The sequence below is a fragment of the Harpia harpyja genome, chromosome 13, assembly GCF_026419915.1.
Source record: "Harpia harpyja isolate bHarHar1 chromosome 13, bHarHar1 primary haplotype, whole genome shotgun sequence".
Lineage (NCBI taxonomy): Eukaryota > Metazoa > Chordata > Aves > Accipitriformes > Accipitridae > Harpia > Harpia harpyja.
Window position 1 is genome coordinate 4,892,329 of NC_068952.1, and position 18,609 is coordinate 4,910,937.

General features: G+C 40.9%; 1 protein-coding gene across 1 annotated transcript in view; it reads right to left on the bottom strand.

Moving 5' to 3' along the window:
- Positions 1–18,609, bottom strand: part of ALK (ALK receptor tyrosine kinase) — a 323,900-nt gene that overhangs the window by 221,620 nt on the left and 83,671 nt on the right. Inside the window, exon 3 of the mRNA XM_052805834.1 lies at positions 7,279–7,443. Within this exon, the coding sequence (XP_052661794.1) occupies positions 7,279–7,443 (165 nt within the window). The remainder of the gene's footprint in view (positions 1–7,278; positions 7,444–18,609) is intronic.

The following is an 18,609-nucleotide window of genomic DNA, read 5'->3' on the forward strand; positions in this document are numbered from 1 at the left end:
CCTACAGTGAGACAATAATTTGCCTCTTTAGAGCAGGCTCATTAAAGGGAAATAATTTTGCAATAACAAAGCACAAGTGTAGTACTAACGAGAAGAGCAAGCTGCAAAATGCTAACACCTGGTCCATTTCTTGTACTGACAGAGCATGAGCTGGAATCTGACCATCATAAAAAGGCTGCATTTTTTTTCTTCACAGCCCAATGGACTCTGGAAGCAAGCTTGGTTTGCATTAAGTGTATTAATGTTGCATAAATTCCTACAGGGCTCTGTGGTAACACTTGATAGGTATATGTTGCCAAGTTGAGTATCAAAATTTAAATCACAACTAGAACAGCCAGAACTATTCACTGTGAATAATATTTTTTTATTTTAAAACCCTCTCTGTTTACAAAGAACTTGATAGTCATCCCTACAAATCCATAAATCTCTCATTCGCAGTAAGATTGATGAATAATTTTCAGTCCATGTGTTGCTTCCAGATCTCACTTAATTCTTCTACTATTTCACTTGTGGTATGTAGCTGATCCTTCAACTCACAACAATTATCTCCACTGACTCAATGACTAAATCTTAAAGAGGAAAATAACTAATAGAAAACTGAATCCCACTTTGACTACACAAAAGTGCAAAGATTTACAAATCTTCATAGGATATCTGTAGTTTATCTGAATGCTTACAAATAACAAAACTAGGGTGGCATCATACCACAGCAGTATCTTTTTAAGGACTATTCAACCATCTGGACTGAATCTTTGCAGACTAGGATGATCCACATCCTTCTCCAGTATTAGAGAGGGGTGCAATAAACATTCAGCTCTGCAAGTTTTTTTGTCAAAATTTGCGATAGTTTCAAAAACATTTTTCTTCCAAAATAGAAATTCTCCTGAGAAGACAATTCTGGGGTTTTTTCAGACCCACCCTGTCAAAACCTCAAACTCCATGTAATGATTTACTAAAGAAAAGAAGAAATACTCTGGTATCTTGTTTAAAAGACACATAAGAGATCAATTCTATGAGATCAAGGCATACCCTCAAACCAGTCTTAAGGTTTAACATAAAGGGAAGACTTTTGTCTGTCTAGCATGAGCCCAGCTACTCTCTTTACCTTTTATTCTTTCCCCTGGTAAACAGCTATCTTTTTCAGAGATAATTTTTTTCCCAACTTTTAGTGGGATTGTAAATGTTACAAGTCTTTTTTCTGCTTAAGATTCCTACATGAAAAATAACTTCTACTTACTTCTTGCAAGCCCACATTGATTTATACTCTACTGTTTTGTTAATAAAGTGATAATCTGAAACAAAATATTATTTATTATCTTTTATTATCTGCCTCATTCTTCTTTGTCTGAGGAATCATAAATTAAAGTCAACAGCCATTTTATAATCCTGCAGTTCATTATCTCCCATTTGCTAATATGCTCAGTGCCTTAGCCTTGCTCCATTTCTTTAGTAATAATTACAAAAATCAAAACCACATTAACACAATGTGCAGATACTTCTTGTTTCAGAACTTACGTAAGAGCTTTTCAACTAATCAGTGGCTGGTTAGGACACTGTCCTCATTCATCTCCCACTTCCCCTGCTATCCTTCATGAAAGTTTAATCTACATTTTCCATTAAGGAGTTGTCTCAATTGGTGTTCACATTTGCAGGGTGGCTTATTACTTTTTTGATTCTTATTTGAAATAGTGGCCATACTCCCCAACTTATCTCTTCATCTGAAATTTTTATCAGGTAGCTGCATATTTTCATGGTCCTGAAATCTTCAGATAACAGAAGTAGAAATTCACTTACTTTATCTAGCATCACAGGATTTAAAAGAGGAGCAGGCAACCCGCTTGCATCACCATAGTCAGGAGTGGTCAAGCCTCTAATCCTTCAAGTTTAAAACTGCATTTATGGTTGGAAACAGATCACTGACATTTGGTCAAGCACAGATTTGGATCCAGTTTGTGTGTACTTGTTTTGGGTCCAGCTGCTGCTGGTCCTACCTCCTTAAATACACAAGACTAACTTTGTACTAGTGGTTTCTCTCTTCCTCTTCCTTGTAAAATTTGACTCAGAAGAAAGCCACAACTGTGCTCCCAGATCAGGGACCACGATTACTGCCCTCCACGAGTCCATGGGCAACACAGCAATGCAATGTTGCTGACAGGAAGCTCAGCCAGCGCCTCTCTGGAGGAAGGAAAATACAAGCACTACGATGAGGTAGCAGGAGAGATGAATTCTGGAAAGGCACACTTTCTGATGGTTGTTAAACCACCTGCTACTCAGAGCTCTATCCTAGAGGCCCCCATAGTACAGAAAACCCTGGGTTTGAATCAAGAGTTGAAAGGCACAGAATTTATGACTGGTTTGACCTATCTCAAGTTTATCAGAGAGGCAAATGACTCTTTCACTTGAGCATGACAAACACGTATGTCCACATAGCTGCAAAGTGCAACTTCCTCGGTCTACAAACTCTATCATTCTAACCACAACCTGGGTTGTCTAACCTGCCTCCTTAGGAAATACTGCCACAGTTGCAAGATCTCCAATTCCTCATATTTCATTACGATAGACTGCAGTACATTTGCTGGTATAATATATTATGAAGGATCATAAATAATTAAGAATTAATCACACTTGTCAAAATAAATAAATGCAGTCAGTGATGCAGAATGCTTGAATTTTTTATAGCATCTTTTTGCTTATTCATGAATTAAGAGAAAAGAAGTCTAGTAATCCACAATGGATTGCCTACTCATTACAGCACATACAGGCCCGATTCAGATTCCAACAGTGGAGATTTTCCTGTCAATCTTTAGCACATCAATGGAATTTTAACCTTAAACCTCTGATCCTGCAGAAAGTTACATAAGTTTGACTTGGAAATATTAGTAGCTCCAGCAGATCTTCACATACCATGTAGGGCCTAGCTGGCAGATACACTAATGATTCTATCACCCACTGGTCCACTTACAAGATGGAGGGGAATGGAGGAGAGTGAAGCATTTTAGCACAAAATTCCCCCTCCCCCCCAAAAAAACCCAAAGTACCTTGATAGCCTCCCTTCTATAGATTTCTATAGACAGACAGTCCTGCAGTTCTTCCTACCAAATACCCAATATTTTTGCATGGTTCGATACCATTCACAAGGCTTTAAGAGAACAGCAAATAATATTAAATGTTTAAATAGCATCTTTTCTCCGACTCCCCAAATTGGTCCAAAACCCTTAGTACGTTTCTCTCCTTTTTCAAAGAGAAGAAAAAACTGGTCTGGGTGGCGAGGGAGGGACACACCACCACACCAACCCTACCAGCACAGACCAAAGATCCATTACCTTCAGACATCCGGCTCTGAAAACAGACAGGTGCAGATACACAGGAAAGAATATATGATTAGGGAGAGCAAACAGTTGCACCTCCCCATCACTGGCCTTCAGGGATCTATTGTACAAGGACTTTCTGAGCCAGAAAAGGTAGTCTTGAGAATTTAGTAGCTATAACTATTTTTCTTCCCTGCACATATTCTGTCAATTTGCGGACCCACCAACAATACCCTGTGGAATAAGGTTCCACAGTTTTACTGTTTGTTACATACTGAAGGATCTCCTTTTGTTTTGAACCTCACATCTACTAATTTCATCTGATGCTGTCCAATTCTGTATTAGAAGAAATAATGAATATTCCTTCTGTACTCATCCTTTCGGTGCTTTATACAGTCTTGGGAGTTTATAAACCTTTATACATCTTTTATAAGGATTTTATAAAATTCTGTGATTTTTATAAAGCTCTGCCATGTATTCCTTTAGATGTCTCCTGCAGGCAGGGTAACCCTAGTTAATTTAAGTGTTTCTAAAAGACAGCCATTACATACTTTAGATCATCCTTGTTTCCATTCTTTTAATAAGTTTCCCAGCTGTACTAAATGATTTTTGATGCCCAGAAACCAGAACAGAATGCTGCATTTTAGTTACAGCTACCCCCACACCTATATTACAGCACATTGTTCCTATTTTCTACTCCCTTCCCAGGAAGTCCCAACATGACATTTACTTTGTGACTGCTACTGCGTTTATATTTTCACAACTCTATTCTTACCGCAAAATCAGCTTCAGTGATTATAGCCAGCTCAGAATCTGTGCTCATATATGCCAAACTCTGATTGTTTCTCCCACCACCTCAATTCAAATAAATTTCACCTGACACTACTATCCTGTTAAGCATCCTTTTTCAATTCCTTGCAAACCAGACCTCCAATCTTTTACCCTGAATAATTTAATAGCAAAATTTGCCACCTCACCATCTATCCCTATTCAGAAGATCAATGATTTGTGTGACACCGCATGCTGAACATGCCAAGTGAGTGGAACAGTCAGATGTGACTGTAACCAAATGCTGAGACACCTGAAAGTAGTTCTTCCTCTAGGTAGCTTGATCCATGCTGATTTGTTCTGATTCCTTGAGACCGAGCTGCATCATGCTGCGGGGACAGGGGCAAAAATACAGAAGTTCTTCCAATGTCTCTCTTTGGGAGATCTACCAATGGTTTGCTACTGAACCTTATACAGAAACTTACACGAAGCACAATGAATTATACACAAGGCATTTGTCTCTATCAATGTCTTGACATGACTTGATAGCCAAGTGACAAGGATGAGCTAAACCATCCCAAAATCTAGTTATGCTATCTGTTTATCTCTGTGCATTACTGTCTGCAAAGTAGATGAAATGAGATTGAGATAATTGGAAGTACAATTTGCAGGAAACACTGGGGGTTGGAATTACTGTGCTTAATTATTTCAGATTGAAACAGACCACACAACTATCTGTGCCAAGCAGCTGTAATTAAAGTGATTTAAAATAGAGAGATGCTAGTTCCAAGTGTTGATTTTCAAATGAGTCTTTATATGCACAAGAGTTAAAGTCATCTATGAGTTGCAGACCTACAGATCTGCTGAGGGGCTTAAGAGAAAATTACCACTGACTATGTCCAACATGCCTGATAATTAAAAAACAAAACAAAACAAAAACAAAACCAACACAAAAAAACCCACAAAACCCAAGCAAATAAAACACCTCAAACAACCCACCCTGGCACCCCACAAACCTAATCCACTCAATCAATGTGACACTGAGTGCTTCCTCCTCAGAATAGGAGAAAACAGCAGAACACAAGCTTCAGCCTAAGTTGCCTATATTCCAGATGGAGAAAAAAAACCCCAAAACTTTGGGCTTAGAAATGGAATTTTATCCCAATAGGCAACTGGAAATCATCAACCAATACTACCCTTGGGTTTTGGGCTATGGGGCCAGCCAAAAGTCTCCCCTTCTTCTGCTTTGACAGACATATAAAACTGAATATAGACAAAGGTATAACTTTACCGAAAAGAATCCAAAAGAAACATACATTGACAATATGCAGCACTGCAGCAACCCGGCCAGGCGCTACACCTGGAACAATACATTTATTTCCTCATCGGTTTTCCTCATTTTTTTCCCTAGTCCAGGAAAGTGACAGCTACTCTTATCAATTCAAAACAAGCAGGTTTTAATTCCTAAATTTCAACTGCATCTGGCTTGCACTAGAATTTAAGAAAAAGGAGAACAGCAGCAGACACTCTGATTTACCTCAAACTTTCGCTTAACTGTATCTTTGCAGCAAGAAATTTAGTGTGTGCATGTATGTTCTTTGATGTGAAAATTAGAAGATATTCGCATGCATGACAAATGTGGTCCATCTGCTTTACACATGACAGATCCCACCAAAATGACTCAGTTTGCTGATGAATCAGTGCTCAAGCAATGGGCCTTAAAAGTTAATTTATAATGGCTATCTGGGGAAAAGTACTATGCTATTGATACAGATGAGAAAACAGAATTAAAGAATATGAATGAAAGCTGCACTGAAACTTTTCCTCAGTATTTGCCTGAGCATAAGAACTGTTACAAGCAGTCAGACTGCAGGTCTGCAAAGTCAATGCCATCTCTGACACTGGCTACCGAGAAAAGGATCCTTTTACTTGCAGCTTTCTGTATAAGGGGCTTCTTGAGTCAGCGACTGTAAAAAGACTATTAAATTAAATAACCAGTTATGAATGTATTCTGCAAGAATTCATCTGATATTTCTTTAAACTTATGCATACTTCTGGCCTCCATAACATTAATTCATGCATCTTATTACTACAGTTTATACAGGTACTACATGAAAAAATACCTCCTCTTGCTTGCTCTATACCCAGCACCCACTAATTTCACAGCTGCTTCCCATTGCTCTTCAATGTGCATTTTTATAGACCTCTAAGTCCTACTATCGCAGACAGAATAAAGAATCTTTGTCTGTTATTTTTTCCTAGTATGGAAACTGTTCCATATCCCTGATAATCTTTGTTGTCCTTCCCTATACCTCTTTCTTTGCCTGGATAAAGCTTGTAGCCCTAACTCGCCCATTTCCATTTTGTAACTCCATTCCCATTCAACACCATCTGACCCTTATGGGGAGAGGTTTCGAGCAGGTGTCACTAACAGCAGGAAGGATGTTAAGAATTTTTCTGCTTTCCCAGGATTAGAAGAGCACAAACACGTCTAAACATCTTTTTAGAGCTTACAATCTTCATGAAATACGCTGCTGTTCACAGATATGATCATGAGCAGGAAAAATAACTCCAACAAACCAAATTTTCTTCCAAGGAAGAAGAAAAGTCTGTTGCACTCCCCTCTTTCAGGCTTCCTAGCTCTCTTTAGAGACAGTAACTTTTTTCTTATATTAAGGGAAACCCCCATCTTTTGTTTTCTTACCGAACAGAAAACCTAAGCCATGGACACAAGGATATTGCTTAAAATGGCCTGCAAATAAGCAAGCAGTAAACAGGACCTAGAGCAGCAGTAAAACCAGACCATTTTATTCATCTCTTGCAAACACTGAATGACCTTAAAACACAGGCACCATAGTACTGTTCTCATCCAAACACCATCCGCAGAAAGGGTCAGCCTGATTCAGATTTTACACAAGACTATTTGATATTTTGCTTCCCTTATATATGATGCAAATTGCCTTTAGACAAAAACAGATCTTTCAAGTGCAAAATTACTTCCTTTGTTTGTCACACTGTTTGCATTCATTGCCTGCTGCAGTAAAAGGATTATAGCTGTCTTAAGTATTTTAGGAGGACATGTTTGTTTGGGTGGGGCTTTGGGGGTTTTTGTTAGGGATTTTTTGGGGGGTGGGAGTGAGGGTGTTTTGTTTTTAAAACTAACCACTACACTGAAGGCGTTACACAGTTGTATTCATCTTACCTGTAGGTGTATTCTCAGAGTGATCTCTCTCTGGCCCATCTGGGATGTTTAGCTGTGAGATCTCCTCTGCATTCAGTCTGAGCCATGCGTTGTTGAGGGTTTCCTCATCTTTCGAGGTAAGGGAATATTCCAGCTCACAAGGAGATTCAAAATTGCAGTCAAATACTGGAAAAAGAAAACAGACATGGAACATTACCAAATTAATTAAATCCAGCTTCCTCTGTGCTGGAAGGTGTGTATACATGTGTATACACACTCATTTTATACTTCAGTAATTTAGGGCTTGCTTTTTTCCATAATGAGGTAGAAAGAAACAGAGGAAGTCCATAAAAAGACAGGAAAAAATGTGTCCAAAATGGGCCACACAGAGTGGTAGCAGCAAAGCAAAAGGAAGGCCCAAGAGCCAGTAATTCCACTTCAGGACAGATAAAAGGGCAGCACAGGCTAAAACAGGGAAAGGCATCATCTAGACTGAAAGGGAAATAGCTTAGTCAATTGATAAAATGGGACAGAAAGCCAATCTCTTCAGGGATGCTGGTTCAAATTCAACCAGGGCCTTTATAGTGCAAAGACTACTAACATGCTTCATAGCCACGTTCCATCTCAGTGAGCACAGGACTCTGCAAAGCGAATCATATATCCTGGGCATATGGGACATGCTGGTAGCCATAGGGACTGTACTCTTCCAAGCAACCTTCTGACCTCCTGGGTTTTAAACGCTTCACTGAGGCAGCAGAAGCAGCAGAAGCTTGATCTGCTGCCACAAAATTTCAGCCTTCAGGCAGTACAACCAGCATCTGCCTGCAACACAGACATTTCTTTTTGAGATGTTTCTCTTTCAGAAACCAGTTACCCTACTGGTGCAACTATAATTCACTTCCCGGTGTCCAATTTACCATCACACCATAATTCAAGTTGCTTAACGCAACATGCAGTGGCAACCTGCACAAATTTTACTTTTAATAGTCAACATTGCTAAATCTTCTGGAATGCCCTGTATACATTTGCTTTTGTCACCACAGTCAGCACTCAACACAATATTCAGTAACAGAAAGAAACTATTTCTGAACTAAATCCATGTTTCTGAAAAGGCTAGATCCATTTGAAAAAGCCCAACAAAAAAATCCAGCTCTTCTTTGGAGTTTTCTACACTGTCTACTGTCCTGCCATGGCTATGCAAGTAGAACAAATAATCTGAATTGACATTAGTCAAATTAACTAATTTTTTTTAAACTTCAATTACATTCTCTATTAAACATCTAATTTCTTCTTAGTGTGCACAGATTTATGTAGTTCAGCCTATTCTCCTGGTGATATAGCATTTTCTAATCTGCAGGTTAATGCTGTTGCCCTCTTGCTATACTTTTCCCAGCTAATTTGCCTTTTTAACAGCAAGCTTGAAGGAACAGAGTCTATTTTTCCAGTTTATATTTGATTTTCTTAATCAGGTGCTTTATCATTCACTCAGCATTTTGAACGCTTCACTACACCATGGAAACCATGTAACGTAAGGAATCCATATGCACCACAAGCAGCAGTAACAAGGATTATACCTATTTCCTTAAATTTGAATGCACAAGTTGCTACCCTCTTCAGGTCTCTAGGTTATCAATATAAATCTCATGATACATGAAGCACACTTCAATTTAGGCAGCAGGGAACAGAGAATATATTCATGCTATACAGTTTACTACTGCAATATCACACCCACACCTCAGACCACTTGTTTCTAGTCCCTTAGATGTTCTTTAAAAAAAGAAAAATAAACCCAACTTTTTTTTAGCCCTATAAAGTGTTAAGAGTCTATTAAACTTTGTATCAAAGCCCAAATGGACAAAAGGGCAAGTAAACACTCAACTATGCGTTACAGAAGATATATCATCATTACTGTATAGTTCAGTTACAGGGAAGACATTTAGTAGTACGTGCTTTAAGGTGCTGTCAAAAAAAAAAAAAAAGGCAGGGAGGAGAAACACAGCTCATACAACTTTTTTTGATGGAACCCACAGAATGATGGAAGGGAAAGCCCAGGCCAAGGACAACATGTGGCAAGAGCAATCATTTCAAATCAACTATTTCATTCTTTGTGGGCTTCTCTCCCCCATCAGTCTCTCATATTTTCATGAGCTTTCCAGCAGTCACTGTTGCTGCCACTCCCCTCCCATCCAGCTGCTGGGAACAGAAGCCTCTGTGCTCTCCTATCCTCTTGCCCCCAAGCAGAGAAACCTTTCATGGATATCCACAAGACACTCTCATTTTCCTCCTCCAGTCCTCACCCCCTGACACTCTGATTACAGTGCCTAGAAGCACTCGATAACCAGCTCAGCTCCCCCATTCAGTCTCACTTTCCAGAACCTCCTCCTCAAAAGAGGGCTATCAATCAGTTGTGGAGCCCTTAACACAGCAGGCCTCTGACTTACAACTGGGACAACTTAATTGGGGTATGTAATTAAATAACAGTCATCACATTTAGTGTTATGACCCCTGCAGACAACTAAAGCCTCTGGCTGAAGGGGGGAAAGTAAAGGAAGAAAGGCAAGTAACAATACCATTTCCTTCGCTCGCAATGAATAGCCTACAGAGAAGTGGACATGATCTGACATGCCTGTTGTGGTCAAGCTGAATGGCCTTTACAACAGGTTATTCCTTGAAAGAGGAGGAGACTATTTGGCTCATACATCTGAGAGCATCAGTGATTTAATGAAAACATACTTGCATCTTTTACAGAACTTCATAGTCCCCCCACATTACCAGAATATCTGCACTCTTCATAGGCTCTTATTTAAATTAGTCTCGTATTAGACACAAATTTCAGTGCTATTGTCCTATTCAGTACAAAGAAAGCATTTCTTTGTCATCATATCTGATGCAACACAGCAAAGTCTATGCAAATAGCATCCAGTCTTCCAAGCCTAATGTTAACTTCCTACCCTCAGGCTTTCCTTTTTTGACGATGTCCTTCACTATTGACAATGCAATCCACTTCATAAAAAAAGTATTATATACAATACATATATTTTTTTTCACTGATAAGCTGCTCTTGGTGTGGTAGCTGCTACAAGACCATATAAACAACATTTGCAAATACAGAACCTTCACAATATTTGAATTGCTGCCACAAATCACCTGCCATTTTTTATGCCTCTGCATAAAAAAAGGTCTCCTTCCTTTTTTACTTTTGTCTTAACATGTTTAAATGTGACACCAAGTTTATTTTTTTCTTGCCCAGCTAAGCATATAAAGAAGTATCCATTTGCCTTTGGAAGCTGAATAAAAGCCATTCTGCCCTTTTCTGAAAAACAGCAAACACTGCAGGAAAGGTAATTACACCTAACACAACTTTTAGTGATTATTTTTTAAACCTACTACCAATATAAATTGACTGGATACAGAGCTTTAGGACTTGAATAGTGTGCCTAGTCAGTAAAGTGGAAATTTTTTTTGTGATTTTTGGTGGGTTTTTTAAAGAGATGTCACAGAGATTTATATCCGGTGTATGCATTTATGTCACAGCTACATTAACTTTATAGATACTAAAGGCTCTATAGGAATTTAAGTTCCAGCAAATTGCAAAGTGTCTTTTTAAAGATATTGCAAAAAAGCCCCAACCCCTTGTCCAACAATCTTTTGCATCTGTAACCACTGGATGCTAGAGAGACAGAACAGCTAATTTATGAGAAATCTATTTCAGCATCATTACACCTTTAAAAAGGAAACAAAAGTGATGCTTATAATCAAATTAAGGTAAACACCTATTTTAAAAAAGGCTGTAGATATCAACCATTTCAGTTTCTAGTATGTAAGAAAAAACAGGATACCAATGATAGACTGATAAGTAAATTAAGCTACTATCCGATTGAAAAGACAATGGAATCTGTGTGTGTGTCTGATGACATTAGAGTCCTGCAAGTGCTTCAATTTATTTATTTTTAATCAACGTACCTAACAGCAATAATTTGTGCAAACAGCTGGCAAAAATATCTGGCAACTACATCTGTTTCAATTAAACTGATTAGAGTTTTCTAATAAACAAATGACTTTAAATAGTAGTATAAATAATACTCCAAAACACAGTAATCTGCAGGAAATATCTTTTTACATTGCTGCAGGTCAGATTACAGATCATTCACTCTTTGGATGATCTTAGATCATTTGTGTAACCACACATCACAGAAACATGCCTTACTTTGAATGAAAATAATCTAATTTAAAGAGAGATATAAAAAGCCTGTTCTTGTTAAGAAACTACTCTTATTATCCTTTCTTCAGCTGCCCAACAACGGACTAGGTTTATTTGTTTTAAACCACATCTCCTTTCAACCACAAAAATCTTACCAGCAGGTAATTTCCTCTTAGACTTCTCCTTTCTAGTTCTACATGTGTCTGACTTAAAAGGGTCCTTTTCACTCCTGGTCTGCTGGCTCTTATAAATCACTCCTCCGCCATTACTCTCAGCTGGTCACCCCTTTGAAAAGGTGTGGTTGCTTTCTCACCTCACTACAATAGACAAGGGAGCAGGTAGAGGTTCTCTGTTCTCAGAAGGACCAGCTTAGAGATGTACATCCTAAGTGGCATCTCAGCAGCTTAAACGTAACTAATTCGTACTACATCTACAGACACAAATGCACAATGTAGAGGTCACTTACCCCGACCAAAACAGGACCACAACCTCCCTCAAGAACACACCTCCTCCAGTGGCAACAATCGCAGCAGTAGTGTAGAAACAGATAAAATATTCTTGCACAGGATGTCTATTTTTATACAAATATTGACAGATATTCCTTGTGGAGGAGACATAATTTAAGTTGTATAGTAGAGATGTGCTCTGCTGAGTGAGCTTTGAGACCTCCATCAATACCCACTAACCTCTATTATACTCATGTTATAAGGCCTATAAGCTTTTAATTTATGACAGGGAAATGACAAATTGATTTTCCAGTTATTAATCCTAGGGACACAGCCAGTTCCTAAAGCATTCCCTATTCCCTCTGGGCAAAAAAGGGCACAGGGCATTCAATCTAAGGGTTTCGATTGCCTCTTCAGTCCCTTCTGAATTTCTATCCACCAATACAGGGGTACACATGTGGGGTGATACAAGGAAGCCTGCAGCAGTAAGTATTTCTCTCTGAAAATGGAGCACAAATAGGAGACTGTGCTCTCTGGCTGCCAGCTCACCAGCCTGCTGAACAACCAGAAGGACACCAAACACAGGCCAGGCCCTTCAAAGCCAGCACTGCCCTGCTGGCACAAAAAAGGGGTGCAACTTTGCAAATGGATTCCTAGTGCCACCTTTCCACGGTGCAACTGGAGGTACAGCAGTAATTTAAAATTAGCAAATCCACCACAGGATGGAAGGGAACAGAAAAAAGTACAAGGGAAAAGTGAGAAGGTGTCAGCAGTCGTGCAAATTAAAGAGGAAAAACAGCTGCGGGGTTTAACTGCCTTGTTCCTGCTGAGAAAGCAAGCCTGAAGAAGAGACATTTTCACCTACTTCCTTCCATTGCTCAGCATTGAGAAAGGGCAAACTGACACATTTTAAGGGACAGTATGACACACGTACCCCTGCCAGGGGCCTTACTACCCCTAGCAAATGCCTGCACCGACAGTAACTGCCTGGTCTTTGGGCTGCCGCTCCAGGAGCTGACAAACGTGAGAGCAGCTGCATGGCGTGACAGGGGAGGTGAGGAACTGGGAGGCACTCGAGGAGCCCCACAGCATCGCTCCATTCAGCACGGCTTTGGGGTCCATCCCGCCTGCCGCACCTCAGTCACCTGCAAGTGAAGCGGTGAGGAGAGCAGCTGGGCAGCACACCAATCCCTCTCCCTGCCGTGAGACACTGCCTGTGTTCATCAGGGACCTCCTTTTAATTTAAAGCTACTTAGTGCAAGCCAGCTTATTGCTCTGCGTCCTTCCTCCGCACCAGCAGGTCTTCACGTACGCTCCCCCGACCTTGAGTTTACTGACAGGAACGCTGCCGTTCCCTCACAGCGCTGAAGTTCGCGATGAGCCTCTCCCCGCTCTCTCCCTGGCATGACGCCCAGCCCGCCTCACCCACGTGCCACCCCAGCGGCCATTTTGTGACCCCAGCGGCCATTTTGTGACCCCGCAGGCCGGGCAAGGCACGGAGCCCCGAGCAAGGCAGGCAGGCCCCCACCTGCGGGACGGGGACGTGCCCTTTCGGCCAGCTGGGGTATGGAGGAAGAGAGATGTCCCGGTGTGGCTCAGTGAAGGGAGACCCCCGCGGTCTCGCCCCGTTTGCCTAAGAGCCCCCCCCCCCCCTTTCAAGGCAGTGCCCTGTCCTGTCTCTGCTGCTGCCCAGGGCCTCTTCCTACCTCCTCGCTGCGTAGAAGCTTCCCAGCCCCTCCACCTCCAGCTCGCCGGCAGGTCTGCGGTCACACCCCGTCCCCACCGAGCCGGCCGGCAGGATGGGACCCGGAGGCGGCGGGCCGGCCCTCGCAGGTACGCGCCTCCGAGGCCTCGTCAAAGCTGCCTGCAAGGAAGATTTCAACGCGGCCGGTTTCTCCCCGGCGTCCCGGGCTTGTTTTCGGCGGGGGTAGGGCAGGGGCGCGCTCCCCGCCGGGCAGGGTCAGAGCGGGCTGCGCCAGCGCTGCTTATCCATCCCTTCGCTGCCCGCCTTGAAAGGAAAACCTCCTGAGGTTTTCCCTCAGGAAGGGCTACTAGAGTTAGATTGCGTTCTGAAAAAATACAGTTTTAGAGGAGCGGTACCCCACAGGAGGCATAATTTCACCTGCTCTGTGGAAGAGGAATTCACCCCGGGAAGAGCGCTTGGGCCTGGGGGCCAAGCGCAGGGCGAGCCGCCTGCCTCCCTGGGCAGCCCAGGGCTCTCCTCACACCAGAAGCGTTTACGTTAATCCTCCGAGGAGTGAGCCACAGCGGGATGGGGCACTGCTTAGAGAAAACGGCAATCATGCAACCATTCATTTATTTGTTAAGACAATCTTTAAAATGACAGCATATACTTTATATCCAGCCAGCTTCTCAGTGTGCACCAGGGACCGAATCACCAAAATCTTTGACAGCTGCTTTGTTCAGTGGAAATCAAACTACAAAGAAGAGGGCCAGGACTCCTTTATCAATCAATTATAAGCACAGCCTTTCAAGACAGCTACAGAGGGAGGTGCAAGAAGGAGGTGTTGGGAGAACAACCAGCAATAGCTCTCATTTTCATTCCTCCTGCTCTAAGAAGTGACAGAGTTCATCCTCCACACAAAAAATATTTGTTCACCATGTCTCCCATGCATGCAGCAAAAACAATAAATGAAAATGCATTTCTAGTGCCAGTTCTAGCCAAAAGACTGAAATACCGACTAACAGCGATTGTTAGAAAACACGCTCCAGTTGGTGCAAAACAGTGGTTGGATGAACTGTCATATTTTGACAATTCATACAAGGGACCTCTTGCATGAAGTCTGAGAGATCTCTAGAGAAAATGAATACTTGAGAGACAGGGAGAAAAGACATTTGTTGTCTTACTGTATGTTATTTTATTATTGAAAAAATGTTGAGCTGTCATTGGCATATTATCTGCAGATGAAAGAGGATATGAGGAAAAGAATAACTTGAAAGAAAGTAAAAATTTCTCCCTAATAAGATTTTTTCTTCTTTCTTGCTTAGCACAGCCTTCAGTTTAGCCAGGCAGATGCTGCTTTTCCTGTGATTTTCCTCCCCCTGGATATCAGCACCATTGCACATGGCAAAAATACCATCTAGTTGTTAAACAAGAATTCTTGCATATGTATATGGGGTCACAGCATCTGCTATTTTATATGGAGCAATTCTATTAATCTGGTGTGAATAACTGCTGTTAACTGAAGTCTTGCCCTATTATATTCATAACTCTATTTCCAAAACTATGTTAGAGTACTTCTAAGATTGCAAAAAGGATGTGTTTGAATTAAGGTAGTACAACACTGTTGCAATATCTTTACTAAGAAAGCATTGATTCATTTTTCCTCTGGGACAAAGTATTCTCCTCATTCCTCTCCTGACTTTATCTCACCTTCCAAACAGGAATTTGTTGTAACAATTAGTTCATATCCATGCATCTCACTGTGCCATGTTGAGCATAGCTATCATGATAGCTTTATCATTCTGAAGATGTCAGTATTAGTCTGATTTGTTGTAAATTTATAAAACAAGTAGTCATGGGAACCTAACTAACATGAATTCATGTGGCTGCTGCCCTCCTTCTCTCCATCTTCCCTTTTGATTGATGTTCAGACTCACTGAGTTTCTTGTCAGCAGTATCTATCTGGTATCCAACTCATATGAATGAAATGGTATTTTGAATGCATGCACACAAGTACTTGAATTCAGCAAGTTGCACATGACCTACCAGAGAAAAAAAAAGTAATAATCTGACACCTCGCTGAGCAACTGCCATGCCACTGAGCATCAAATACGCAGCGAGAATGACCCCAAATTATTCCACAATAAAATTAGTCCAATGCTTTTTTTTTTTTTTTTTAAGCACATCTGGTTCAGGAAATCATGAACTCATCACAGATGACATTCCATTAGAAAGTGTAAAAAAAAAAAACCAAAACCACCATGCAACCCTGTCAAATTAGCTTTCTGAAGATACAGAGCTGAGTGAAATTATTAATAAGTTGTTAATAGAGGCCATCCTTTGGATTATGCTTTTAGTACCTATTAAATCAAAGCTGTGAATAATTGTGCACTCTTGAAGGTACGTGCTCCCCCTCTGCTGAACTCACCTTTTGCAGAAATTTTTAAGCACACTAGTCGTTTGGTAGCCAAATCTGCTATTTTCCCCTGAGTTTTAGTCTCAGTTAACTCTGGAATCCAAAACACCACTATTTCCTAAACTTAAGGGGGGCAAAAAAAATCTGTAAACTATATTGCAGAAGTCTGACACAGCCTGAGAGGCACTTCTGTATTTTGCACAAAGCTGGTTCAGAACAGCAGTTCAGCTGCTACTGGGGGATCTGGCAAAGAGACGCACAAGACAGCACAGTGGCATAAGAAGAGTTGAAAAGCAAAAGTCATCTCCTGTTTCCCAAACAGTCCAACACGGCAACCCTTATGTCTGTTATTCTCATGAAATGTGTTCTTCTTTCAAAACAGAATTTAGATGGCCTGAATTGCATTTGATTTTTTTTCCAATTGGTAGCACTTTCCACAGTTGCCACCGTACCCTGCCAGGATCGTGCTCCAGATTCAGTGTTTTTAGCTGACCCAGGGGAATGCGGAGCATGGGGCAGAGAGGGATATATTAACTGCATGAAGGCTTCCAGGCCTTAAGGGGCACCCATCGTCTGGAACCCCTGTTACAGAAGCTTAATGGATTTTATGCAGTGGACAATTGATTTCTTATACAATACCTATACAGAAGAGAAAATTAATATTCAACCAACCAGGACAAGAAATGAAATATGTGGCTGAGTGCAGTTAATCATGTAAGCCTCAGGACAGAGTTCCATCAGTGCTGCAAATGGGAGATTAATACGCTACCGTAAGTCCACATATGCAGAATGCATTAAAAGTTTGTTCTAGCCACAGGAAATAGTCTGAGTGTATGTCAAAAAGAACAGAACAAAACACAAAAATATGGAGACTTAAAGACTCCTCCTGCCCTGCAGGCTGAATTCCCAGATAATTTTGACTTCATGTGCTTTTTTTAAGTCTTTATTTTCTGAAAGGCAGGTGGATTTTGCATCTCTGAGATGGTGGATGATTAATCAATGCTTAGATAGAGACAAATCTAGAAACCTCTAGACAAAATAGAAAAAAAATCTCGTGAATGCATCACTCTCAAGTATCCTGTTGTGCCAGTGATTATCTTTTGGTATTGCTGCATATAGTTTCAAGGATATCATCAAGCAGTGTTCCTGCCAGAACTACTAGAGGCAGTCTGTCAGAATTTTTAATTCTGAGTGAAGGAGCTGAGAACTTAGTTTGGCGGCAGAAGAGGGACCCTACATTTCAATTTACACAGCCTTTCAATCAAAGAGATTTCTCCAATAGTGGAACATGGGGAAAAAGTAATTAAGACAACTAATATTGCCCCACTCCAGCAATGTCAGCCAGTTAATTAGATGGGTCCCATCAGATGATTAGGCAAACAGAGTTTTGATAGAAGTTTTATTGAGCACTATGTAATCACAGTCACACTGGGAGCAGCAAGGAAAGCTTCTGACAGAAAACACTCTAGTAGTAAAGGACTGCTGGATTTTATTTCTGCTAGTGTTTCATCATGTGATTTTGGATTAACCACTTAATCAGAAGGCAGGGGTGGTCCTGGGACAAGGTTACTCGCCTAGAGCGTGGATGGTCTAACTTTGTCTTCTGCCTTGCTCTGCTGAGTCCCTGCATGACCTTCACAGAGCTGCTTAGATCCAGAGCCAATAATCAGCTGCTGAAAGGCCCTGTCCATCCCCGTCATGCTCATAGCAGTTCTGGACAGAAATCCGGATCCCTGGGAAGTTTCCTAATAAACATTCAGGTGCATATAAGCTGCAGGTATGCAGAGGAATAGAGAGAAGTTTTAAGAATTGCCCTCTTAGGCTTGGGTTATGCTTACAGGCTCTACTCCATGTACCCACATCAGCCCTCTGCACGCTGCGTATCTGAAGTGGCAGGAAGTATGTCTGCATAGCAATACTAAGGGGTGTCCCAGTCTGAAATGCATGAATTTGAGGGCTACTGGTACCCCTTTAATTTAAAGGAAGTTCTGCCAACTTTTGGAAATGTTAAAGTGCAAAGCTAGAAAAAACCAAATTACTCCTATCCCTCTTCAAGATTCTCCAGCAGTTTCAAGGTACATTCTGAATTACACCTACTGAGGGAGAAAACAGTTTAGACTTGTCCTGAGTGAAGATTGTATTTTGTGTAACACCTCATCAAATTCCTGCCTTTCCTTGCAAAACAGATGGTTGGAATATGGTGGAATTTGGTCTTGTGCAACCAGCTAAAATCATAATAAATCATTTCTGCTTAGATGCAGTACATTTATCTCCATGTGATGCTGCCAGATGGAATCAATGGTTTTAGGTTTTAAGAACAAAGCCTTCCCTTAGAATAGTATTACTGAGAAACTGAAAGAGTTTAGGAAGAAGTAATAAAGGATAAATTAAAAATCATTCTTGCAACTTCTGAGAAAACCAAGTGAGGGGAAAAAGATTGTGCTACTGTCCCTTCCAAAATGAAATTGGTGTGTCCTCATCATTCAGCAGATACAACAGCTAGGAGCAGATATTGTATGCCAGTGGAAAGAATATATATTGCACACATAAAAGGCTGCAACATAAATTTGAAGAAATATGGGACTCCTTCATATAGGTAGGTCAA